The sequence below is a fragment of the Suncus etruscus genome, chromosome 1, assembly GCF_024139225.1.
Source record: "Suncus etruscus isolate mSunEtr1 chromosome 1, mSunEtr1.pri.cur, whole genome shotgun sequence".
Classification (NCBI taxonomy): domain Eukaryota; kingdom Metazoa; phylum Chordata; class Mammalia; order Eulipotyphla; family Soricidae; genus Suncus; species Suncus etruscus.
This window is the reverse complement of record NC_064848.1, coordinates 77,481,470-77,508,481: the sequence shown is the minus strand read 5'-3', so window position 1 is coordinate 77,508,481 and position 27,012 is coordinate 77,481,470. Positions and strand designations below refer to the sequence as shown.

General features: G+C 37.2%; 1 protein-coding gene across 3 annotated transcripts in view; it reads right to left on the bottom strand.

Annotated features, from left to right (window-relative positions):
• The window catches only part of SLC44A1 (solute carrier family 44 member 1), a 226,376-nt gene that overhangs the window by 48,474 nt on the left and 150,890 nt on the right, over positions 1-27,012 (bottom strand). For 2 of the 3 annotated variants that reach the window (XM_049770819.1, XM_049770831.1), the window contains 2 exons: positions 25,412-25,492; positions 18,115-20,421 (listed from right to left, as the gene is read on the bottom strand). In XM_049770819.1, coding sequence (XP_049626776.1) covers positions 20,398-20,421; positions 25,412-25,492 — 105 coding nt within the window. In that variant the 3' untranslated portion in view covers positions 18,115-20,397. Of the gene's footprint in view, positions 1-18,114; positions 20,422-25,411; positions 25,493-27,012 lie in introns of those variants that run through there. The other variant, XM_049770826.1, reaches the window with a different exon arrangement.

Sequence of the window (27,012 nt, the reverse complement as noted above, 5' to 3'; positions counted from 1 at the left end):
ACTTTTGTTTTCATAGGAACAAAGAATGAATATATCTTCTTTTTTAACCAAAGAGTAAAATTACATACATCCTGGTGTCTTTTATACTTTACAAGTTGCTCATTGTATTGTGTATATATTAGTCTGAGAATCTGATATACTTGTTTCTTTCAGCTTATGTTTTTGTTTCTTAAAAAAAAAGACACTTTGATTTAAATATCAAAAATTCAAATACAGTCATAATTAATTTATAAATATGGCCACTTATTCTATATGTTTAAAGAATTTCCCTCTAACAGGAATTTAAACATTAAAATAAAAAATATGTATTGTTAACATTGTAAAATGGATTGTAACATAGATCAAGAAATCCATTCATACTGCAAGAGCTAACTTTGTTATATTATTTCTGGTTAGTAAAATCTAAACTATTCTAGTAATTCTTTTTTGTTTGTTTTTGTTTTTGATTTTGGGTCACACCTGGGAACACTCAGGGGTTATTCCTGGCTCTGTGCTCAGAAATCGCTCCTGGTGGCATGGGGGACTATATGAGATGCCAGGATTCAAACCACTGTCGGTCCTGGGTCGCTGCTTGCAAGACGAACGCTCTACTGCTGTGCTATCTCTCTGGCCCCTATTCTAGTAATTCTTATTCCTTCTAGTGTTATTTCAAATTCAGCATCTTCCTGTACCAGATTGACAAAATTTCCAAATCCTAGAAGCATGCCAAGCAATGTAATCATCTCAATGTTAAAAATTTTAGCGACACCCAGCAATGCTCAAGGGTTACTTTGGGCTCTGCTCTCAGGAATCACTCCTGGTGGTGCTCAGGGGACCATATGGGATGCTAGGGATTGAACCTGGATAGGTCATAGGCAAAGCAAGTGCCTTACCCTTGTACTATATCTCTGGATCCTCAATGTGTATTCTTGATCCTGTCCACAGCTGTGAGGGGTAGCATTAGTCACTGTCATTATGCTGGGAAATAGTCTACCTTCTTCTAAATCTTATTTTATTTGAGAGGATTGGGCGGCTTATGTTAAATCACCAATGGGTGCTCAGAATATATTTCTCCCTTTGTACTCAGGAGTGACCACAGTGGTGCTCAAGAGACCATATGAAGTTCTGGTGTTCAAAATGGGATCTATTACTTACAAGTCTTATCTCTTGCACTTTCCGGCCCCTTAATTTTACTATCTGTATCTTTTTTTTTGGGGGGGAGTGGGGAATTAATTTGAAAGTTTTTATATACCAAAAACACTCTGGTTTATTTCTTAGTTATTTAGCATGGATGTACACAGATGGTTCAGGTGACAGCTCAGAAAAGAACAACTGGAGCCACTTTGGAATACTCACAAAGCCTTTGTCTGTTTAGTGTTTTTAAATGAAAAACCAGAAGTAGATTTTATTTAGGATATAGAACAACATTTTGTTGGCAGAGAAAATTTTGATGTTAGATTTAATTAATTTATTTAACAAGTTAATTATGGATTCTGAGCCACAACCAGAGGTGCTCAAGAGCTACCTTTATCTCTGTGCTTCGGAATTTCAAACAGTATTCAGGGGGAGCGAGCCATGAAAGGAATCAAATCTAGACCTCACACACATAAAACTTGTACTTAACCTTGGAAGCTATCTTGCTGGCCTCAGAGAAATATTGTGAGGCCTTAAGTTTGTCTTGATTCTTCTGGCTAGTAAAAATCTACTTACTATTCTAGTAATACTTATTCTTCTGGTGTTATTTTAATCCAGAGGTTTTATGTAAACATTGAGAAGAAAAGTAGTTATTTCCAATAATCCATGAGTAAGAGAATTAGAAGAATTTGGAAGAATTTGATAATCTGCTACAAGGATCTTTAAATAAAAAGGCAGCATTTACTGTCCTAAGTGAGAAAGGCCTCCACAATTGCTTTTCCCCTTTTTCCTTATCTAACTATTCACTAAAGCTATGAAAATTTCCTACTAGAATCTCCCTCTTTTCCTTTCCTCCTGGGCTTCCTCTTCAAGATGCTACAGACTCCCAAAAGGCTTCAGATTACGTTTGAATTTATATGAAAAATACCAATATCCTCTTCAGTGCAGTCTGCTGAGCCTCCATTTATTCTTGGGTCAGGACATCCTGAATGACTGTCCATGCTACTCCTCTGGATCGTATGTGTGTGTGTGTGTGTGTGTGTGTGTGTGTGTGTGTGTGTGTGTGAGTGTGTGTGTGTGTGAGTGTGCGTGTGTGTGTGTGTGACCATGTGCTCAGCTTTCAAGACTCAGCTCAGATGGCTTTTATAAAGGTTTCCGATGGTTTCTTATAGTTTTTCTCATTGAGCCTAATGTCTCCCTACACATTTCAAAGAATCATCTATTTTTTCATCTCTCATCACGGCTTCTCTCTTTCACTAGGCTCTGAACTGTTTAAGATCAAGGAGGATTTTTTGCCATTACATTTCTAGAACATAGTTCTGACTAGCCAGAGATCTCAGAAATCACTTACTGCATGAAAATGAATATGCTTATGTAGCCCATGTCTGCAGGATGTGCTAGTAATAACCTCTGAAAAGATTCCCCCTTACTATATTTTCCACAAAATTTGAACTATAGATCTCACTAATTTTCACCAGTCTGTTCCTATTTTTTTGCTGCTAATGTTTGCTAAATTTATTAAATCCTCTCCATTCTTCCCTTGACCCTTTCCTGCTCTAATTAAAAAAAAATCCTCAATCCATTTGTATTTGAAATGTTTTTGTTTTGTTTTTATGATACACCCAGCATATTCAGGGGTTAATCCTGGCTCTGAGCTCAGAAATTGCTCCTGGCAGGCTCAGGTGACAATATGGCAAGGCAAATGCCCTGATGCTGTGCTATCGCTCCAGCCCTATGAAATTTATTGTTAAACTGAAAGTCAACTGTACTAAACATTATTTATGCAATTAATTCCTTCCTTTCTTATGGGCATACATGTTGCTTTATTACACGTTGTTTTCTTGGGTTTTGCAGATCTCACATTTTCTTTTATAAATTAAAATCCATCGTGACTAGCATCAGCCCTGCCATGTTTTCGACAGTATGTGCTCACTTTGTATATTTTTTGATAGTTTTTGGTTGGGTCACACCCAGTGCTTCTCAGAGCCTATTTCCTGCACAGTGTTTTCAGGGGACAGTACAATGGCAGGTCTCAAACTTGAGCCTCCAGTATAGAAAGCATGTACTCCATGCTTGAGCCATCGCCTTTGCCCTTTGATTTGTGTTTTTGAATTCATTTTTGCAGTACTGCAATGATCACAATATTTCAACCTTTTCATTAGCACTAGGTTATTTGATCTTTAGTCTTTGATGCTACTTTTGTCATTTTTATGGGGCATAATGAATAAGTAATTGCATAACAGTAACAGTTAAGTGGGAATTTGAACATGAATGTTGCATGTTTCCCAATTTACCGTATTTTCTGGCATATAAGATGACTGGGCGTATAAGACGACCCCCTAATTTTGCAGTTAAAATATAGGTTTAGGCCTATATTAGCTGTATCAGACAGAACGTTCCTGTGCTGCAACTGTATGTACCACAGTAAGCCTATGACAACAAGCAAAGGTTCAAAGGTTATACTGTAATAGACTTCCTCTCTGACTCTGGCCAATCTGAGCAGGCTTTTTACAGTGTAGATTCAGGTCCAAAACACTAATTTGCATGCATTAAAAAGTCTGCTTGGATTGGCTGAGTTAGAGAGGCAGTCCGAGCAGCCTTGCAGTGATTGGTCCCTTATCATAGGCATCTTTTCTGGCAATTCCCTGGTGGCATCAGTTAATCTCCCCCACTACATGAACCAAACAACACCCCATCCTAGGACCATAGCACTGAACCACCAGCACGGTTAGCTGGGCCAGAAGTGGCCCCTAGATTTTCTGAGTATTGTTTGGGAGCCACCATGAAAGAGATTCGGAAACTCTGTGGCCTGATTTTTTTTTTTTTGTTTCGCTTAGCGGTATATTGAAACATTTTCTGGGATATACTCGGTGTATAAGACGACCCCCGATTTTCTGTTGACTTTTTTTGTTTCAAAAGTCGTCTTATACACTGGAAAATACGGTACTTTTCCATGGCCTCCTGATTTCCTGAAACACAATACTGGAATTAGGCCAATTAATAACTCTACAATGGCCTGTATATGGAAGTAAGAATTGCATTATCTCACTTTCTTTTTATTTTTCTTTTCTTTTTTGGGGGAGGTCACATCCGGCAGCTCTCAGGGGTTACTCCTGGCTCTTCACTCAGAAGTTGCTACTGGCAGGCTCAGGGGACCATATGAATTGCCAGGAATCGAACTGGGATCTGTCTTGTGCTAGTCACATGCAAGGCAAATGCCTTACCACTGTGATTTCTCTCTGGTCCCACATAATCTCATTTTCAAGCTAAACATTAAGTGGAGAGAATACATGTTGAACCCCTGATATAGAGTAAAAGTTTCCACCAAATAGCCAAGTTTTTCTTTTTCTTTTCTTTTTTTTTTTTTGGTTTTTGGGCCACACCCAGGTGACGCTCAGGGATTACTCCTGGCTATGCACTCAGAAGTCGCTCCTGGCTTGGGGGACCATACGGAACGCCGGGGGATCAAACCACAGTCCGTCCTAGGCTAGCGCTGGCAAGGCAGACATCTTACCTCTAGCGCCACCGCACCGGCCCCTTGTTTTTGTTTTTAAGTCATATCCAGTAGTGCTCTTAGCAGGCTTGGGGGACCATATGGAATGCCGGTATTTGAACCATCATTTGTCCTAGATCGGCTGCATGCAAGGGCTGCATGTAACGCCCTACTACTCTGCTATCTCTCTAGCCCCAAACAGCCAAGTTTTGATCCAAAAGAAAAGTTCTGGAAGAAAATGAAAAGTGCTACTTCAGTGAACATATGATAAGAAAGTAAAACAGCCTTACTGAGATGTGGAGAACATTTTAGTGGCCTGGATTAAAGATCAAATCGGTTATAATATTCCCTTAAGCCAAAACCTGATCCAGAGATAAATCCTAACTTTGTTCAATTCTATGAAGTTTAAGGAAGAAAGGCATCTACAGAAAAATCTGAAGCTAAAAGCTGTTTTATGACCAGTGAGGACAGAGCTATCTTGATAAGACTGAAGTGCAAGCAAAGTATAATGCAAGTGTCACTGCAGAAGCTGTAGCACATTATCCGTCTCAGTAGATCTACCTTAGAATGTTGATAAGGGTGGTTACACTAAAAACATACATTTTTTTTTATTACACAAAACTACCAGTTATTGAAAGAGGAAATCAGGGGCCAGAGAGATAGCATGGAGGTAAGGCGTTTGCCTTTCATGCAGGAGGTCATCGGTTCGAATCCCGGTGCCCCATATGGTCCCCCGTGCCTGCCAGGACCAATTTCTGAGCCTGGAGCCAGGAAAAACCCCTGAGCACTGCTGGGTGTGACCCAAAAACCACAAAAAAAAAAAAAAAAAAAAAAAAGAAAAAGAAAGAGGAAATCATCTAAGATTTTTCATAGCTCAAGAGAAGTCAATGCCTGACTTCAAAGATCCAAGGACAGGCTGCGTGTTTATTGTTAGAGATATAGTTGAAGATTTTGAGTTGAAACCAGTACTTAATTGTCATTCTGAGTATTCTAGAACTCTTAAGAATTAAGTTAAATTTACTTTATCGATGCTCTTTAAATAGAGAAACAAAGCTTAATTTACAAAGTATCTATTTACAACATGGTTTATGGAATATTATAAATTCACCATTGGGTTTACTACTCAGAAAAAAGGGTTTCTATTGAAACACTGATGATATCTTTGGACACCCAGGAGTTCTGAAAGAATTGTACAAGGATATTTTCATGTTTACTAACACAACATCCATGCTGCAACTTATGGATCAAGAAGTGATTGAAATGCCAGAGCTGTGGCGCAAGCGGTAGGGTGTTTGCGACAGATCTTGGTTCAATACCCCGGTGTCAGTGATTTCTGAGCACATAGCTAGGAGTAACCCGAGTGTCACAAGATGTGGCACCAAACCCCCCCCCCCCCCCAAAAAAAAAGAAGTGCTTGTGACTTTAAAGTCTTGTTTAAGAAATACATTGAATGGGGCCAGTGAGGTGCGCTAGAGGTAAGGTGTCTGCCTTGCAAGTGCTAGCGGTTCGATCTCCCGGTGTCCCATATGGTCCCTGCAAGCAGGGGCAATTTCTGAGCACTTAGCCAGGAGTAACCCCTGAGCATTGAACCCCTGGCCTGAAAAACCAAAAAAAAAAAAAAAAAAAAAAAAAAAAAAAAGAAATACATTTAATAAGGTAATAGCTGCTATGGACAGTGATTCCTTTGATAGATCTGGTCTAAGTATATTAACTATCATACAAAAAGGAGTCATCACTCTAAATGCCATTAAAAGAAAACACTTGTAATTCATGGAAGGAGGTTAAAATATCAACATCATCAGGAGTTTGCAAGAGGCTGATTCTAACCCTCATGGAGGATTTTGGGTTCAAGACTTCGATGGAGAAAGTAAGTACAGAACTGATGGAAACAGAAGGCTAATTAAAGCTTGAGGTGTGACTGAATTGCTGAAATCATGATAAAAATTTGAGTAAGGGCTCAGGAGAACTCAAAGATTAGAGTGTATGCTTTGGATCCAAATGGCTTTGGCTGGGTCCCCAGTACCAAAGGGTTCCAGAGCATTGTTCAAAGCAACCCCAATCACCACCAGGTGAGGTCAAAACAAAAACAAAGAAAAGCAAAAAACTTACCGATGATGAGTTATTTATCTCTAATGAACAAAGAAAATCGTTTCTTAAAATGGAATCTACTGATGAAAATCTATAACCATTGCAACTGACAAGTCAATTTTTTTTGAAAGTAACAAACTTGGCTGATAAAATAGTGGCAAGTTTCAGAGAAATGTTCTAATTTTTAAAGTTCTCCTGTGAATAAAATGCTATAAAACAGCATCTCATGCAACAGAGAAATCTTTTCTGAAAGAAAAGTTCATTGATCAGGCAAACTTCACACTCATGTTATTTGAAGAAACCTGCCTATCTTCAGCAACCACCACCCTGGTCATTAGCAGTCATTTCTCTCTGGCAAGACCCTCTCCCAGCTGAAGGACTGCTACTCACTTAAGGCTCAGATTAGAATGTTTTAGCAACATATCATTTGTAAAATAAGGCATATACATTGGTTTCAAAGGCATATGATACTGCATTCTTAATAGTCTACAGATTATAATGACTTAACTATTCCCTTGGAAGTAAAAAAATTTGGGGTGACACCTCACTGTGATTCATTTTATAGGAGGTGTTCTAGAACTTAATCCACAACATCTCTGAAATGTATGAGGGTTTATTTGGTATAGAGCCTTAAATTTTTGAAAAAAATTTTTGGAGGGCTCTACCCAGCTGTGTACAGGATTTACTCCTGGCTCTATGCACAAGGATCACTCCTGGCAGTGCTCAGGGAACCATATGCAATGTTGGAGATTGAACTGGGGTTGGCCATACACAAAGCAAGTGACCTATCTACTGTACTATCTGTCCAGATTACCTCTTAGTAAATTATTACAATAAAATTGGTTTGGGAACTTACTAGTGTGCATAGATTTAGTTACCACCATTGTGCTATACTTGCTTTATGTAAATGTTAAAACCTAAAAGAAATATTTGAATGTATAAATGAATATGGAAGAAATGAAACTATTCATCACCACATAATTTAGAGATAGCCATAATTATAATTTGTTACAAAGGATGGCATTTTTTTTCTTTAGCTGACTTCCAGTTAAGCATCTTGCCAGATAGTGACATTCTCCATTCTTCTGTAGTCCATACTGGCAGATGTCCATGGTAGGCTCACTGCTCTTGGCTCAAGTATTTTGCTCAGGGACATGTGTCCTCTATTTTCAGAGTCAGTCAGTTCTACTTGTCAAGTCAGATGGGTCTAGTCCAATGTTATGGCAGGTACAATGGTTATTCTAATGGTATTATTTAGATGTTATGCATACTGATATAAAAAGGGCATAAAGATAGTAATTCTATGAAAAGTAAGTTCAATGCTTTGGAAATAGTTTAAAGACTAAAAATAATATTCTTGAAGTATGTATTTATAAGAATGAAAAACATTGGGAAGAAATGATAAAATGTGAGATTCAGCTGATTTCATAAGCATGTCTAATTTTAAAGTATTTTTAAAAATACTTATTTAATATAATTACACTATTAGATGTTTACATCATTGGCATGTTAATGCACAAAAGACAACTTCAGGAGTGTCAAAGAACCATTTAAAAACTAATCGTAAAAATAACCATGCCAAATATTTGTCAATTAGTATTTATTTATGCTGTTTTATATCATTTTCTTTTTTGCCACACCTGGTTGAGCTCAGTGCTGACTCCTGGCTTTCTGCTCAGGGATCACTCAGAGATCACTATTGATCTCAGAGGACCACATGGGGTGTCAGAAATTGAACCCAGGTTGGCCACATATATGACAAACATCTTTCCCATTGTAATACCTCCATGGCCTCTTCTCATGTCGTTTTAAAATATTTTTTTTCCTTTTGGTTTTTGGGTCACACCTGGCAGCGCTCAGGGGTTACTCCTGGCTCTAAGCTCAGATATCACTCCTGGTAGGCTCAGGGGACCATATGGGATGCCAGGATTCGAACCACTGTCTTTCTGCATGCAAGGCAAACACCCTACCTTCATGCTATCTTTCTGGCCCCCATTTAAAAATATTTTGAAATCCTACCAGTAACAATATTGTAAATCAGTGTAAAGAAAAGGGAGTAGTAGGGGAAGCATGGGTCAGTGTACCTGCTTTTTTGTTTTGTTTTTTTTTTGTCCAAGTGATCTTGTTTTTGTTTTTAGGCCACACCTGGTGACGCTCAGGGGTCACTCCTGACTACATGCTCAGAAATCGCTCCTGGCTTAGGGGACCATATGGGACGCCAGGGGGTCGAACTGTGGTCCATGCGTTGTGCAAGGCAAACGCCCTACTGCTGTGCCACCACTCCGCCCCTCAACTGATATTTTAAAATTGATATCTTTTTTTAAGCACCATGGTTATAGACATTTTATTTCTATCATTCACTACCACTGTCATGATAGTTGTTGATGTAGTTATTTCTCTAACTGCACTCACTAACCTTTGTGGTAAGTTTCATATCATGGGCTGGTCAAAAGAAAACATTTTAAAATAAAAAAATGTTTTATAAAGATAATTGAAAAAATACTGCTTGTCATAGAGATAGGGATGGGGATAAGAGAGGGTGGAAAACGGAGATCATTGTTGGAAGTTGATACCAGTGATGGGATTAATGTTGGAATATTTTATGCCTGAAACTCAATCATAATTTTGTAAATTATGGTGCCTTAAGAAAAAAATATGTCACTTATGATTCTTTTTACCAAGTTTTCATTTAACCAATCAGCTCCTAATGCCTCTGGAATTGGTTAAAAGACCATCTTATGTAAAATATATATATTTTACAGAAGACCATGCTATACTGATTTATCCTCTTTTCATAATCTATATTGGAAACATTACAAATCATTAAATATATACATTTTTCATGTTTATGTAGCCCCTCCTGTTGAATTTCTACTTAATGCTGCTTTTTATTATGAATTTAAAATTGTACCTTTCCTGGTTTTCTCTGTGTAGGATTAACATAGGGCTTAGAATTTGGCATTTTGCTCATTTTACAGTTTCTAATACAGCTCATCTTCTTTTGTCATTTTTATTTGCCTTTTTTTTTTTTTTTTAATTGTTTTGGTTTTGCTGTGACTTGAGAATCCGTTCTGACAGATGGAGAGAACACACTCTCCTAATATCCTGTTTCCCAGTGTGATGCTAGAGGATGAACTGTTGGGTTTGACTGGAAATCCTTTTGTTTATTGCTTTGAAGGCAATTCCTTACTGTTTCTTCTCAGACTACGGTAACTTCTACCTCTACAGCAGGGGTCTCAAACTAAAATTACCTGGGGGCTGCAGCAGGCAAAGTCGGGGTATCCTTGAGTGCAAAGTCAGTAGTAAGCCTTGAACATTGGGGGGTGTGACCCAACTAAAACAAAACAAAACAGAAAGATTCCTCTAGGGCAGGGCCACAAAATGTTGTACGGAGGGCCGCAAATGGCCCGCAAGCCGCGAGTTTGAGACCCCTGCTCTAGAGCCTTGAGACTTCTACTGAAATTGCTGATAAACTCATGAAAAGGTCTAATGGACTAGCTTTCTGTCTTCTGGAATTCTAAATATAACCAGAGTTGCATCTTGGAAAGGCAGTATTTTCCCCCCGGTCAAAATTTGGACAGCAAATAAGGCACAAGAAAGGCACAAAGTATTTATTTTACTGCTCTTTGCCACTGTCAATGAAATTATGACACAAGTTTCCTTGGGCTAGATCTACAGCCCATGCAAACTTTGAGATCTACTCTTTGAGGCCAAAGTCTCAGTGGGATGCCCAGAGAGATGGTTCAAAAGGTAGAGAATATGCTTTGCATGTGAGAGGCCTAGGTTCAAACCCTGGCACTACAAGGTACTCCCAAACACTGTTAGGAGAAGCCCTTGAGCACCAAAGGACATGATTCCTACACAAAGTCTCGGGAAACTTGAGTTTCTTTCTGAATCTTTCAATACCTAAAATCAGCATGATTTGAGGTCCAAATTTCAATTGTAACTTACACATTAGCTTAGAGTACACAAATATTATGTTTTCTAAAAAAGCCCATCATATCTCCCTTATTTCTAAAATCTGAGATTGAAAAAGGAATATATTTTATATAGCCAACTGAGAAAAAGAGTTCTGAATTCCTCTCTAGTCTTCCAACGCTCTTTAAATTGTTTGACTCTGGGTCCAGAGTAATGGGTAGGGCATTTGCTGTGTCTGCGGCCAACCCAAGTTTGAACTCCTGCATCCCATATGGTCCCTGAGCACCACCAGAAGTGATTCTGGAGCAGAGTCAGGAGTAACTCCTAACACTGCCAGGTATGGACCCAAAACAAACAAAAATGTTTAAATCTACATCAGAATCACTCAGAAAAATTAACCATCCAGATGGGTTAACTTTCTTCTATATCTCGAACACTGCTAGTGTTTGAAGACTCATCATTTATTTTCTGCAATATTGCATTTATCAAGATGATATTTATAAACAGGTTATGACCTGGACATGACTCACATTTACTCATAAAGACTACTTACTCACTATATACCAGAGCCTCTAAGAAAAATACAGAAGTATAAAACATACAAGAGTTTATTGTTATTGTCAAAGGACTTCTACCAAAGAAAAACATCATTTGGGGGTGAGGCTCAGTAGTAGACTAGTTTTTCAAACGTCTAAGGCCCTGAATTATATTCCTAGCACACACCTCATCTCCATACATGTCACTTGCTTTCTTTAAATGTCTCAAAAACTATTTAAAATAAGCTTGATGTTTCCTAACTTCAACAGGGCCAAAATGATGAGCTAAATTAAGGCATACCCTCTAGCCTCCCCAACCTACTTACTCAGCCTAGATCTAGGCTTCCACTCATAGTATTGTACTAAGTACAAATTGCATATTCTATGATAAAAATGATCTAACAAGGGCCAGAGTGATAGTGCAGTGGTAGGGTGTTTGCCTTGCACGCCGTTGACCCAGGACAGACTGCGGTTTGATCCATGGCGTCCAATATGGTCCCTCACCCCAGGAACGATTTTTGATCATCACAGCCAGGAGTAACCCCTGAGCGTCACCAGGTATGGCCCCAAAACAAAAACAAACAAAAAAGATCTAACAGAGTTTTCCTACTTTGCCAGATGATTGAATTCCATTGAAAGCTTAACATTCACAGGGCAACTCAGAAAGTTGACGGGCAGTGGATGAATTTTGTAATCTAAAACTGATTTTCAATATACTTATAGAAAGAAAAGCTAGGAAAATCTGGGACTATCATGCAACATTATTGCCTGAGTCTGAAACCAAGACGTTGGCCATGATCACTCTCTACTGAGGAGTAGGATATGCTACCCCCAAATATGTCAGAGGCATTTTCAGATGTGCCACCTCAAACAACTTTGGCTTATTATTTTAAGCAACAGCACTTGAAAAAGAAAAAATAGAGGGCAAGGTTTTCTCTTTGTTTTTCTCTACAGGCAGATCCATGAAGACCTCAGTAGTCACAAATCCCCTTTTCTTTCTTTTTTTTTTTTTTGGGTCACACCCGGCAGTGCTCAGGGGTTATTCCTGGCTCCAGGCTCAGAAATTGCTCCTGGCAGGCACGGGAGGACCATATGGGACGCTGGGATTTGAACCGATGACCTCCTCAATGAAAGGCAAACGCCTTACCTCCATGCTATCTCTCCAGCCCCACAAATCCCCTTTTCTGAAGTAGTCATCATACAGGATTAGTTAAGTCATCACAGGAGAGTAGGCTATAAGTTCACTTTCTTACAAACTATCACAGTCATCTATTCTTCTAAGAGTCCATTCATTTTTCTAAAAATTAATTACTGTCCTATGAGGGTGCCATACCTTTTCCTCCCCTTTCCCTAGCAAGATGGTATTTCAACACGAATTCAAACCACCTTGCAGAGTTCTGTAGTTTTCGCTTGTTAATCAGGTTTCCATTATATAAGTCTCATCTAAGAGCTGAGTTCTTTCCCCCCCACCCCTTTGCTAAACTACTAATCACCACCCAAGGGTGAGGGGGAGTGTTATGGACACAGTAGACAATGACATTCTTTCCTATAAAATTTTTATTTATTACATAAAAAATTTTATACATTTGTTAGACTAAAATACAGTTTTCATTATAATTCTGGCAACTGAGTCAGTACACAGAGAAAAATTAGCATTAGATCAGCACTTTTTTTTAGTCCATATTTCTGCACAAGTAAAACATTTCCAAGCTCTATTTCATACAGGCTCATCGTACTCTTGAAGCAGATGGAACTCCATCCCATTCAGAGCTCTTAGAAGTTAATTTCCCAGCAAGACTCGATAACTCCAGAAGTTAATTGCTTAATATACATATGTTTAAAGTCCTCTGAGAGCATAACGCTATTTGTCAAGTCTGCACTGTGTCACTAAAGACAGTCACAAAAATACTTGGGCTACTACTGTGTCTGTGGGGCATGTTCAAGCACCTACTTGTTTATTTCCCCATCTGACTACAGTCTAGCAACATTATGATAAGGAAAAAATTCAAAATGACATCAAGGTAAAAGATCCCAAACTACATCATTCATGGAAAGCTTAACTGTGATCCTACAGTTTGTAATGGGCTATGAAAAGACACAATAAAAAATTCATTTTGACACTATGAAATAGGATGCAAGTGGATGGGGGAGATCAAAAGAAAAAAGATAAAAGGCATCAGGTTGGAATATGTAGCACAACACATTTCCCATGCTGGATCACATAGCAATGAGAAATTGAGATACACTGGTGGGCATTTTCTGTTCATATCACCCTCTTCACTGGGGAGGGCTTTGAACCTGGTTATGAAGGTTCCAAGCTTGAGAGAACAGCTAGAGAAACCCACCTCCCCCAACTGCACTGGCCAATCCTTACAACTGGCTGCCTTATTCAAGGAGTTCGATTTCATGCTCCAGAAGTTCAAAAGGCTGTGCCAGCCAGTACTTAAAAGCTGGACCTTTGGTTGTCAGAAAATAAGCTTTTGTCTTTGGTTGTTTTTCCAGAGTCCACATTATTTTGTTATGTGCCCTCCACACTTTTCTCTCCCCACTGATTTTATTTTTTGTTAGTTGTAAACATTTTATTTTTCCTCAAGAAAAACCTTCTGAATGACTTGACTGGATGCAAGATCTATCTGTAGTGCAACTACTGGTCAAGAGAATTTTGAGAGTAAACTTGAAATTTTTTTTTTAATTATAGAGTTCACAATACCTTTTTTCTAGGAGGGAAAAATCAGGAAATCTCAACAACACAACACAACCTTATTGCACAGAGGCAACACAGAAGGGAATTTTTCTGCTAGATGCTCCTGAAAATGAAAACTAGAAAACAAAACAAAACAAAACAAAACCAAGATAAAGAATGTCTGAGCAAAGAATGGGCAACCTAGAAGTGGAGGAAAAAAAATTTTAATAGTTTGTTTTGAATCATGAGCCCGCAAGTCTGTTCTGCCATTGTGGCATTCCTGTGAGATAGCTAATACAGTTTAAGTAAAGAAATCCTGGCTTGTTGGTCACATGGCAAATCAAGAGAATGAATGCTCAACTTCTAGAGGCAGAAGAAATGGCTCTTGGGATATTGCTTTACTCTAGTCCTTTATCTTTTAATCCCTCAATTCTTTTTTAATGCTTTTCCTTACATGGGATGGTTTATCTTCTATTCCTTAAAAAGCAACTGAAACTACTTTCCTAGCTGGTAGGATCAGCTTCATGTGTGAAAGTTAAGGCATTCCTGTTAAAACATACACTTTCATAATAAAAAAGGGAAGGGGGAGTTAGCAAATGTAGATACTTACTTAGGCTCTTTTCCTTCTAATGTATGGGAATTTCCACCTGTGGCTTCTTCATTTACAATTGTGAAGGATTCATTTAAACTCTTCTGAGGCTGTGAGGTTAAGGTTGGGTAGCTGATTTTGCCCCTTTCTTCACCAATCAGGTATGAGCTTTACATCAACTTAAAAATATAGTTGATAGTTTGCCATCACAATCCACTGATATGTCACATCTAAAGAACTTAAATTGGATATCAAATCTGAAGGACTTCAAATTCCTTTAGGATTTTTGCCTATTTCCTTCAAGGGGTCAGAGTATCTTCCAGATAAAGGAAACATCTGTACCTAACAATAAGGAACTGCAAAGAAATCCACCTGCTTCCCCAAACAGAAGGAAGATTGGATGGGTGAGTGGAGGCACAGTCTTTTGGATATGCTGCTCGCATAGGTGATTAGAAACATCCATGTGGATCACATCCTCCCCAGCTCCCCCACGATTTATGCAGGTCAGAAGAACAGCAATGTGATCCTATTCCCAAAATATATCTGCTGCTGCCACTTTCCACCAGGACATTTTGCTAAATTGAAAGACCAGGGATTTAGCTAATCTATCATCATCTTCAATGATTCTTGATCATGGTGGGTGATATAGGTTTAAAAGATTTACAAACTATGCTGCTTACATCAGAACTGAGCTAAATATAAAGAATCCGGTGTTTTGGGTAGCTGGGTTATTAATTTATTGGATATTCTTGCCTAATGAAATTAATTGAATAACTTGCCAAGGAGTCCACTGAGGGAAAGTAATACTGATGATTCATTATATTTCTTTTATTTGTTTCATAATAAATATTATTTATTTCATAATATTTCATCTTAATATTTTATTTCCTAACCTGAGACAAATCTCTACGATCTAAAATGGGTAGCTATTTAAACATTATTTCATTTCAAAGCACATGATAAAACCAAGCAGTCTTTTATCTTAGCTCATTAGACCCTGAGAGGATCATAGTATAGAGAAGACAACTCTAGAGACCAGAAATTCTGTTAACATTTTATTTATATTTTCTATTAGCATTTTAAATGTACATAGATAAACTATGAAAATTAGAGAGCTAGCCCACTCTATTCCTAAACTTCTCAAATGGGGCCTGTGGTTCTCTCAAAGGATAAAAAACTTGCTTTTGAGCATCAAATATTAAATAGCGGTCTAAGCAAATAAAAGTGAAAAATCTCCTAAACATTTATAAATTACAATATTTTAATGTTCAGCAAGACCGACAAAAACCATGAGTAAACTAAAAGACTAATTATTCCAAACTCTCTAGTGTGGAATGTTTATTCCTCAGGAAATTATGTTGTAAAATAGCCTGATAAAATAGCCTAATAATTTCATTCTTTTTCCCAAAGCTCAGTGAATTCTTTTAGAAAATATCAAATTTGAATCCTATAGATGTAATTTACAAAAGTGATGTCTATATGCAATATTGAGACTAAATATTATGTCTTATTTTACATATAAAAGTGAACGAGATGGGGATGAAGAAAGGATATAATAGTATCCTCTTCATAAAAGGTTTTCCATAGGAACTTCCAAGATTTAAAACTTTGCCTTGAAGTTTTCTCTATGAAGGTATTTTTCAATAATTTTAACCTTGTATTAAAAAATTTCTTCTAAAGCTGGAAGACTTAAAGAGATTTGGTTAAAATTTGTAAAATCAGAATAGGGAAAATGTTTTATTTTAAAGTTTACAAATGTGTTTATCTTTTTTGTTTTGATTTAAAATTTTTATAGCTTAGAATTTTCTGTTGGCATATTCAAAGGTCCTGCTTTTTCAAAATTTGGGCTATGTGCCATTAGACAGAGATGAGCTAATTCCCAAAGCAGCCACTGTATATGAACAGTACCTGCTTATCAAGAGCTAACATGCATTCTTTTGTACACAAAGATATATGAATATGTACTTCAAGCAAAAGGCATTCTATGTTGTGAATATATAATACACAAGTCTCTGCTTTATGCATTTACTTATGAACCCATAGTTTCTCAATATATATTCACAGATCGCACTCAACAACTCGAGGCTAACTATTATAATGCATTCCTATCTGCCAGATGGGATATGTGCAAAGAATAAAGAAATTAACTGTGGCAAGTGCAGTGATAAGCCTCTAAGCTTGGAGGATTTAAAAAAAAAAAAAAAAACTAGAAGCAAAATGCAATAGAAAGCTTACTTATTGAATGGTGAAAGCTTAAAGATGCTTCTAAAGAAAACTTCTCCGAGGCTATAAAAGACAGAAATTTATATTGGAAACTCTAAAGATTCAGATGAGGTTAGTGACCAAAAATAAAATAATATGCACATGTCACCTTAAATTTGTTTTAGAACTGATCCCAGCCTTACACTTTTCAGGCAGGGCACATCACTTTTGTTAGCTAGAAGTGGCACATGGGATAAATGGTTGAAGCCCTTCAGGTATTAATACGGTCTCACAAATATGCAGTGCCTGCAACTAGTAGCTGTTTTGAGGAAGATGGAAGAAATTATTACCTTGCTATAAGCAGATTAGGGTGAGGGCTCATCTCTTCACTACCTCCAACAGGAATAAAATCTTGAAACTGTCCTAGAAAAGCTAAGAAGCCTTGGGCAGATGGTAACATCAGTGATACTGAGCATCAATAGTTTAACACCCATTTTGAAAATAAAGGGGTTGGGAAAGAGGTAAGAGTAAAGGAATATATCTTTAAGGGAAAAAAAACTTACTTCTAGCACAATCTTTAAAGAAGTTTAGTGTCTTCTCAATTATTCTGGGAAATGGGTTGGGACTAGCATACAGTTAAGCAACTTAAATTATAGTAATTTAAGAATTATGCTAAAGTGTAGTATTAAATGGATTAAAGAACAGCCTATTTGAATATGTTTATTTATGCAGAATTATACAGTCTCAGTGCCCTAGCTAATTTTTTAATGTTTAAAAACTGCAATTGCACTGGTATGCCTCCCAGAGAACATGGGTCTTTTGGATTTCTATTGAAATATTCAAATTTTCTGCTTTTATATTATATTATGTGAGGACTGAGTTTTGTGACAGATGCCTAGAAAGTCAAAATTATGTACCAAAGAATTATCCAGTGGCTGAACCATAGTGAACTCTGGTCACTGTGATATCACAACAGAGGACAGACACTAACTAGAACTCTGTAGATAGGAGTCCTGAATGCAATTTTGAAGACTGTCACATTCCCCCCAGAAAAAGTTCTGTTTTTTCTTTAAATCACAAAACAAGGTCAGTGGTTGATAAAAATTATTCAGGCAACCACGTTTCACAGATAATTTTTGTACTTCATCTATTCCTCTAACTTGGGCAGAAGATGGAGGAGGCGAGCGAACAGCAGTAAGGCAGCCCATAGCTTGCTGAAGAATGGCTTGCAATGAATGGAAGAGGCAGGAAGAGTATTCAAAGGTAACCTCAAGGTTTAAATAGTGCATAAAAGTATCTGTGATAGTTCATAAAATCAAGAAAGGAAGCTCACGAGTGAATATTCCATATTTCAAATATCTCTGTGTGTGCCTGTGCATATTTGCATATATCTACCTAGATGTTACACAAATTTACTTAGAGGAAACAGCCTGGCAGTTAATCTGGAATTTAGATGACATGTTACACATAGATTGTAATTTCTAAACACAAGTTAGTAAAACAAAATTTATTTGTAAAACAGGACCTGTTATATAAAATGGCACACAGTCAAGTTATACAAAAATACAAAATTTCTTTCTGATTACAGTTCTAGTTGCAAATGATAATTAGAAAGCATTCCTGGTGGCTTCCAAATAGCTGAGATTTGCGAGCAAATGGAACAGGGAGCAGCCAAGAGTCCATGATGCTGGGATGTCCAAGTGAGCAGAAACTACTTTCCAAATTCATAACTTGCATCAGGTCACTTTGGAGGGACAATTGCTAAAATAGCTAGCTCCTGGAATTGTCTTCTGTTTTGACACCATCTTCAGACTTTTGCCCATCCTAAATTTAATTCCCAATAGTTCTTAATGTCAAAAACATATGCAAGCTCTTAACAGAAGGTATTCTGAATTTCCTTACATGATTTGCTCTCTCATCTATTTGGATGACTGTTAGTTACATAATTATATTTATTCCTTTTCAAGTGAATTTATAAAAGAGTAGAATAACAGTGTCTGGTGATGGTAGATGTTAGATGTTAATAATTCTGGAGAATTATTGTTTCAGAATAACTACTCTCAGAATGCTGATTTTCCAGATCTTGCCAAGACATAAGCTCTTGTGTATTTTTCTTAAAAGTCAGATTCTTATTGCAAATATTCTGAAAAATCAGAAATATTACATGAGCTTTGAAAAGAAACCAAGGCATTCAGCAAATTTTAACCTAGCTAAAGGACACAGATACTTTAAAACAAAAGTACAATTTACCTTTGCAGCAATTTAAAGGTCCAACCCTTTGAAAGGAAGCATGTTAGCCAATGGCTGCTGATCAAGCCCTATTACATTAGCTGAATGAATTTTCTAATACTGGTCTCATTCAATGTCTAGTACTGGTAGGAGCAATGCTTTCTTTCAAAAGATTCACCTTTCATTGGAATGATAAAATGCTGAGGCTTTATTTTTGTACAGAGCCTATATTTATAGTGCAATAAGTTTAAAAAATTTGCTCTGAAATATTTACTTTACATTAACAAAAATAGCTTTTCTTAAAAAAATCGTAACAAAAAGGATTTATCGCATAAACAGATCATGAATTATTCTTAGCAAATTACACTTTTTTTTCTTAAAGCATTCACCATTACAATAAGCAGAACAATGGAATATTAGCCATTCATATCTGGTAAGCTTCAGGAATCAAAACCAAAAGAAACCCCAAACCCATCCCCAAACAAAAAGAACATTCAACACTTGAGAATCAAGATGTTAAACCAATTCTTGAGTTAAATATTGTGGGATTCTGAACACTCAATGAATTGCAAGGAGAGGAGCACCTGCCAGTATGTTTTCAGATTTTTATAGCGAGCATTTGAATAAAATGGCCAGTTAGCCCTAAGCCACGGACACTCCTCAGAAGCAAAAGCCCAAGCAATGCTTTTGTTCATATTCCTCACAGCGTTACTTAAACGCAAATCAAGACACAAAAAAACATAAAGGCTACATCTTGCTGGGTGCCCCAGCTTCCTTTCAACTCAGGCACACCAATGTGTGGAGGATGTTACTAAAGTCAAAATTAAAAGACAAACTATAAGAAAAGTTTGCATAAGAAAGATTATCTACCCTTTTCTTTTCTTACTGACTCTCTAATAGAAGCTTTAGGGTAAACTACAAATACCTGAGGAGTTGATTACTTTTTAATGTTGGCTGACAAATGCCACGATCATCGGGTCTGCTTGTAGGTTTCTAAACGTAAAATGACATGGCTTTTTTTGATTGGGGAGAAGTGATTGGAGCAATTTCTTATTTTGCTGAAAGCACAGGTCTAGTCTAGTCCACTAGGACTTATGCATCAGTCAAATAAGTTCTTGATTTTATGTGCACATCAGGGTAATCACCCCTGAAAACTTTAGACAGAGCATTCAGTACAATAATTTTACCTAATTTAAATAAAGTTAAAATTTCTTCTAAGTTATTAAAAATGTTAATCAGATATGAATCTTAACATTTCCATTAAGACAATTACAATTGAAAACATTAAGTGACGGCATTTGCCTTGTAAAAGCCACCCGTATGAAAGGAGTACATGTTTGACAAAAATAAGCATAAAAAAGGTATTAAATCCCTGTTCCTTTTCTCTGATTTTGGCTGATTATGTGTGTGTGTGTATATGTATGTATATCCACATACATCCACACACATACATATACATATATACACACACCCACACACATAAATACATAGCTATGTGTATATATTGTTTTGGAATGTCAATGGGTTCCATAATGGTCGGCTACGTTCAAGCAGAACTTGCTCCCGAAGCCTAGAAAACAAAGCCATACAGAGTATAATCTTAGACAATTGCCATTAAAAGGAGAGCATGAATAATGTCACAAATATACAGATGGTAAAATGGAATTAAAATCCTGTCCTAAAACTAGATGCCAGTGGCTAGGAGTCCTTTAAATACTGAAAGTTACATTCCCTCTTGAACATATATATGACAGTCAGAGCACAGTGCTTTGAGAATGCCCATATTCCCCATCTTTTTCTCTCCTAAGTTTATAATAGCAGGAAGATATCCATAAAGTTTCCTACTTAAACTTATATTTGACACATTTATCTAAAATCATTTCCCAAGATTTAGAAAAAGATTTCACAAAATCAAGGTTTCTTTACCTATTCTTTAAAAAATAAAGAAGAAAAAACCCTGCAATAATGACGTTAAACTCCTAGGGATATACCCTAGGAACACAAAAAAACTATACAAAAATGCCCTCTGCACACCTATATTCATTGCAGTGCTATTGAGAATAGCCAGAATCTGGAAACAACCCAGATGCTTGACAACAGATGAGTGCCTAAAGAAACTGTGGTCTATCTACACAATGGGATACTATGCAGTCGTCAGGAAAAATGAAGTCATGAAATTTTCCTATACATGAATGAACAGAGAAACTATTATACTGAGTGAAATAAGTCAGAGGGAGAGTGATAGACATAGTATAGTCTCACTCTCTATGGAATTTAAAAAAAATAAAAGACTACATGACAATAATACCCAGAGACAATTGAGATGGGCTGGAAGGACAGGGCCATGATATGAAGCTTACCACAAAGAATGATGAGAGCAGTTGGAGAAATAACTATACCAACAATTATCATGACAATGGTAGTGAGAGAGAAAAATAGAATGCTTGTCTTGAAGACAGGCTGGCAGTGGGGGAGGAAGGAGACGGGGGGGGGGGGTCATTGGTGGCAGGAGGGTTGATTGGTAAAGGGGGTGTATTTTTTTATGACTGAAATCCAACTACAAACATGTCTGTAATCATGGTGCTTAAATAAAGATATTATAAAAAAAAATAAAACAATAATGGGGTTAAGAGATGTTGTTCAGCAGTGGTCCAGTTGGTTCAATTAAACATGCATGAGGCCCTGGGTTTAATTCCAGGTGCTTAGGTGAAGAAAAAAAAAAAGTAACAAAATCAACAAAAGACATATGAAGAAGAAAATTTTAAGTACTTCTAATTTATTCAACAATTCCTTGCAAAAGCAAAATTAAAACCTCATGTTCCTAATATTACTCTAGAGGTGAGAAATATATAAATTCTAAATTAAAATGTACCATAAAGAAGACAATAACCTCAAATAGCAGTGTTTCTATAGCTATAGAATAAATAGGTATATGCCCATTCACCGAACTCTCATCTAAGGAAATAACATATAAATTAGACAAGAAAAGAGAGGTAAATGATCCAAAAATGTACTGATTTTCAATTCTAGGAGGAAAATCATTTAATAGGGATTTTCTCTAAGGACACATACAACATGATAGTGATACTTAGCATCAACTCTTATGCATACTGGTTCGAAATAAGAATTATAAGCACTTGATGCCTAAGGACAGATGGGTGGCTAAAGAAACTGTGGTACATCTACACAATGGAATACTATACAACTGTTAGGAAAAATAAAGTCATGAAATTTCTTTACACATGAATGAATATGAAGAGTATTATGCTGAGTGAAATGAGTCAGCAGAGAGAGACATACAATAATCACACTCATTTGTCGAATATTAATAAAAAAGGTTGTATGGTAATAATACCCAAAGACAATAGAGAAGAGGGCCAGGAGGACTACTAGTCCATGTTAAGAAGCTTGTCACAAATCGTAGGGGAGTACATTTAGGCAGAGAAGGAGTGCATTTAGGGCAGAAAAGGTACCACTTTGACATGATAGTTGGAAATGATCGTTTTGGGCAAGAATTCGGTGTTAAAAGGAGACATAGTAACATTTATATATATGTAGGGGAGCATTGCTTGAGGAAAGTGGACACTGGTGAAGGGATCAGTTTGAAACATTGTATGTCTAAAATCCAATCACAAATAACTTGCAATTTCATGTTGACTAATTAAAATTTTTAAATAAAAAATTCAGAAGCTGATGAGCTTTAATTATCTTATGAGAAATAGCTCCTGTTTTCACTGGGAGTTTTTTTTTTTTAACCATTTATAACATTATTCTTATGGATTCAATGCTATGATGTATGTCCAAAGAACCAGAGCAATGTATTTGCCATGAAACATGAAAGATATATTTAGGGACAGAGCAAAAGATTTATCCCATTAATCTGCATGCAATGAATTGATGAATGACATAAGATAAAAGCATCTGAATGAAATTTTAATGCATTGTTAGGAGGGAAAAGACATTAATTTAAAATGAAAGTAATGTTAGGGAAAAAATGACAGATTTTTAATAGAATCTATATGTCTTTCCATAAAGTGTCACAAAATCTGGGCAAATCTCCTAGAAGTCTTACCTATAAATTAGAGATTTAAACGTAAGAGAATGTACACTGTATTATCTACTACAATTCACTTTTCATTAAATGATACAAAAACATATACTAATTAGTGGTCTACTCAGTTAATCTTAAACCTCCAAACATTTTTACCTTGCTTCAAATGTTTATCATAAAGAATAATTTAATGGAAGCTTCAATCACTAGAAATATGAAAAAGAGGAGAAAGGGTGGTTTATACTGGAACAAAGAGGCTAGTTTATAGTTTAATATTTTATATGTCTTGTTATGTACTTTAAGTTTGAAGTTTATTTCCAAGACATTAGGACAAGACCAGTGGCAGAAAGGAAATTTTCCTCCTTTTTTCATGTCACTATGAGACTGGCACTTTCTCACTGTTGTACCTCTTAGTAAGAGAGATAGGAGCAGAGTGATGAGAGCCTGGTTGACAGGCAGAAGGCTTGTGAGCGCCTCTTCTGCAGTCAATCTAGTTCTGGATGATTACAATTAAAATTAAGAACCATCTGGACATTCTGACAGTCCTTTTTCTTAGTACTTGAGTGATCTATGCCTTGGTAATCTAAACATTTAAGTTTTCAGTTAAATTCATTTATTGAAAGTGGTTTTTTTCTGGACACACTCAGTGTGTGAGGCGACTTTTGGCTTGGGATGGCTCCCAGAGGTGCCGGGGGACCATGTGGGGCAGAGATCAAACAGGGGTCAGCTGCTGGTAGGTATAAGGAAGGCAAGAGACTTAATCCCTGTACCATCTTTCTGACCCCATGTTTCAACTTCATAATCATATATTTGGGGGAGGGGAGGGAAGGGGAGTTTGGGTAACATCCAGCAATGCTCAGGGATAAAATCTGAAATCTGCACTCAGATTTCACTCATGGTGGTTCTTAAGGAACTATATGGAATGCTGCGGATTAGCAGCATTTATTACTGTTCCAGTCCCTCGTCAATGTAATTAAGAGTAACACCACAGTATTTTACTGGAAGGGGTCTAGTAACTACTGGAAAGAAAGTTTGCAGAGGAAAGGGAACACTTAAACACTTTGTAGAGGCTTTGATTTTAGGTTGACTATGAATTTCCTTTCCTTAAAAAAAAAAAAAATCCATTTCTTTTTCTTTTGTTTTGGGTCATACCATGTGACACTCAGGGGTTACTCCTGGCTCTGTGCTTAGAAATCGCCCCTGGCAGGCTCAGGGGACCATATGGGATGCAAGGAATTAAACAGTTGGTCCTAGGTCGGGCATGTGCAAGGCAAGTGCCCTATCATGGTTCTATCTCTCCGGTCCCCATTTAATTTCTTATGATACTTAAATGAACTCACTTTAAGTTCTATATATTAAGCTGGCAACCCAATAAATCAGTCCATTTATAGAAAAATGAAAGGAAAAAAGTGAGACCTTAACTTACACATTTAGATATCATATGTAATCAAATTGGCAAGTTTAAAATGAACTTTTTAAGAGTTAGGTATTTATAAAGTATTTTGAAATAAATTATTTATTTAAGAAACAATACACTGTAAATTTAGGCAGTAATATATCTGACAAATATATTCAAGAGATAGCTATCATTATGGAACAGTAAGAGAATATCTATGGAAAAAGTAATTTAAGATTTTCTTTTTTTGTTTGTTCTTTTTTTAGGGAGGGAGGGAGCACACCCAGTGGTGCTCAGGGATTATGCGCTCAGAAATTAATCCTGGCAGGCTTGGGGATCATATGGGTTGCTGGGAATCAAATCTGGGTCAGCTGACTGCAAGGCAAATGTCCTAACAGTTGTCCTATCACTCTGGCACCAATTTAGAATATTTCTTAAGTGATTCTTACATTAATTAACATGTAGTCACATTTCCATGTCAAAGTAGAGTGGAGATTAATATAAAAAAATTAATATAAAACTAAGGCTGGAGAAGGTCAGGTCATCTTTAGTGAGTGGAATATGGGTACTGACGAAAATAGCCTTGTTTACTACTAAAAAAAAACCAGTTTAAACAAAGAACAGTACAATCCAGGCAACAGAAAAAAAAGTCAGCAATGGGGGAGAAGATAGCAACATAAAGAAACCAATATTTAAAAGGAAAGAATATGAATTTTTAGTATGTTGAAAGGAATTTGCTAGAGGGATGAAACCCAGGCAGTCAGTAGGGGTGTACGATCACACGTTCAGTCTGATGGAAATTAAAATATTGACAGTTAAAAAGAAAACAAGTGAGAGAAATTTCACTTCAGGGACAAAAATACCCCCTAGACTGCAGGCACACTGAATAAAAGGCTGTTCCTTTCAGCGTACTTTAACAGAAGGTGGTCTCAGTTGTGACAAGAACTCTGCCATCCAAGTGATGGGTAGACACACAAACAGAAAGAGCAGCATATCCTGGGTGATACAGATAACAAGAGCTTCTCCCGAAGAAGTGTAGTCAGCGAAGACAGAGAGAGAGAGGAAGTGAAAGTGAAATTCTTGGAGGGTGGCCACCTCCTCAACTCCACCTACCATCGGTTTTAGCTCTCTGGCATCAGCGACACCTCCCTTACCAGCTTCTTTCATTGCTTTCCTACTGTTCTCCACGAACTCCTGCAAAACAGGACCAAAACATATACATTCTTGGATCTTCTCAGATTGCAGTGGGTAAACACTTTCAAGAGTATTTATACCTTTGACTCCATCTTATTAAATGGCTTATCGAAAACCACAGCACTAAATAATACCAAGTAGAGTAAGAGCTGCTAACTAGAATTTACTAATATAATTCATCTTTTCACTTATTTAATATGACATTCTCAAAAATTATAATCTATTTAGAAAAGAAAATGTCTAACTTTTTTTTTTTTTTTTTTTGGTTTTTGGGCAACACCCGGCGGTGCACAGGGGTTACTCCTGGCTGTCTGCTCAGTAATAGCTCCTGGCAGGCACGGGGGACCATACGGGACACCGGGATTCGAACCAACCACCTTTGGTCCTGGATCAGCTGCTTGCAAGGCAAATGCCGCTGTGCTATCTCTCCGGGCCCAAAATGTCTAACTTTTAACATAAAGGGCTATGTTCAGATACCCAGAATACCGTTTAATTTGTTGTTCTACTTTTTCTGTAGGGAGTTGATCATCCTGACCAAGATGGGATCTCTGGTCACACATGAGGACCCCATGAGCCTTACCAGAAATGATCCCTCAACACAAAGTCAGGAGTAAGCCCTGAGCACCAATAAGTGTGACTCCCCGCCCAAATTAAATAATCTTAGAAAGTTAAAAAGAAAGCATTATTAATAGCACTAGGCATAGATAACTTTTTTTTTTTACCAATTACATAAATATAATAATCCTAGAAGGTAAAAGGAAAGCATTAAATTACCAAGAATAGAAAATTTATGTTTTTACCAAATCATATATATATAAGCTTCTTTTTGTATGTGTTTTTGGTCTTGGACCAAACCTGGTGGTGCTCAGGGTTTACTCCTGGCTCAGTGCTCATAAATCACTACTGGTGGGCTTGGGGCACCATATGGGATGCAAAGTATCAAACCCAGGCCAGCCAAGTCCAAAGCAAGTGCTCTACCTGCAGTACTCTATCATTCTGGCCTGACATCAGACACTTTTTAAAAAGTCTCCTTGGGGACAGAATGATAGTACAGAGGGTAGGGTACTTGCTTGCCTTCCATGCAGTTAACAAGGAGTCATCCCTGAGCACAACCAGGAGTAAGTTCTGAGTACAGCTGGGTTTCCATTATCCCTCTACTTGTGCTCCCACTCAACCCCCGAATTCTTTTTGTTTTGTTTTGGGGTCACACCTGATGGTGCTCAGAGGTTAGTTACTCCTGGGTCTGTGTTCAGAAATCGTTCCTGGCAGGCATGGAGGATCACATGAGATGCTGAGATTTGAACCACCATCTGCTCTGGTTCAGCTGCTTGTAAGACAAATGCTCTACTGCTGTGCTATCTACTTCTCTGGTCCTCCAGGGTTCCAATTCAAGGTTTAAAAGTAAGGTTTAAAATCTTAGTTCAGGACTGGGGTGGTAACTTAGGGCACTGGAGTGCATGTTTTGTATGTGGAAAGCCTAAGCTTGATCACTGATATTGTATGGAATCTGTGTACTATCA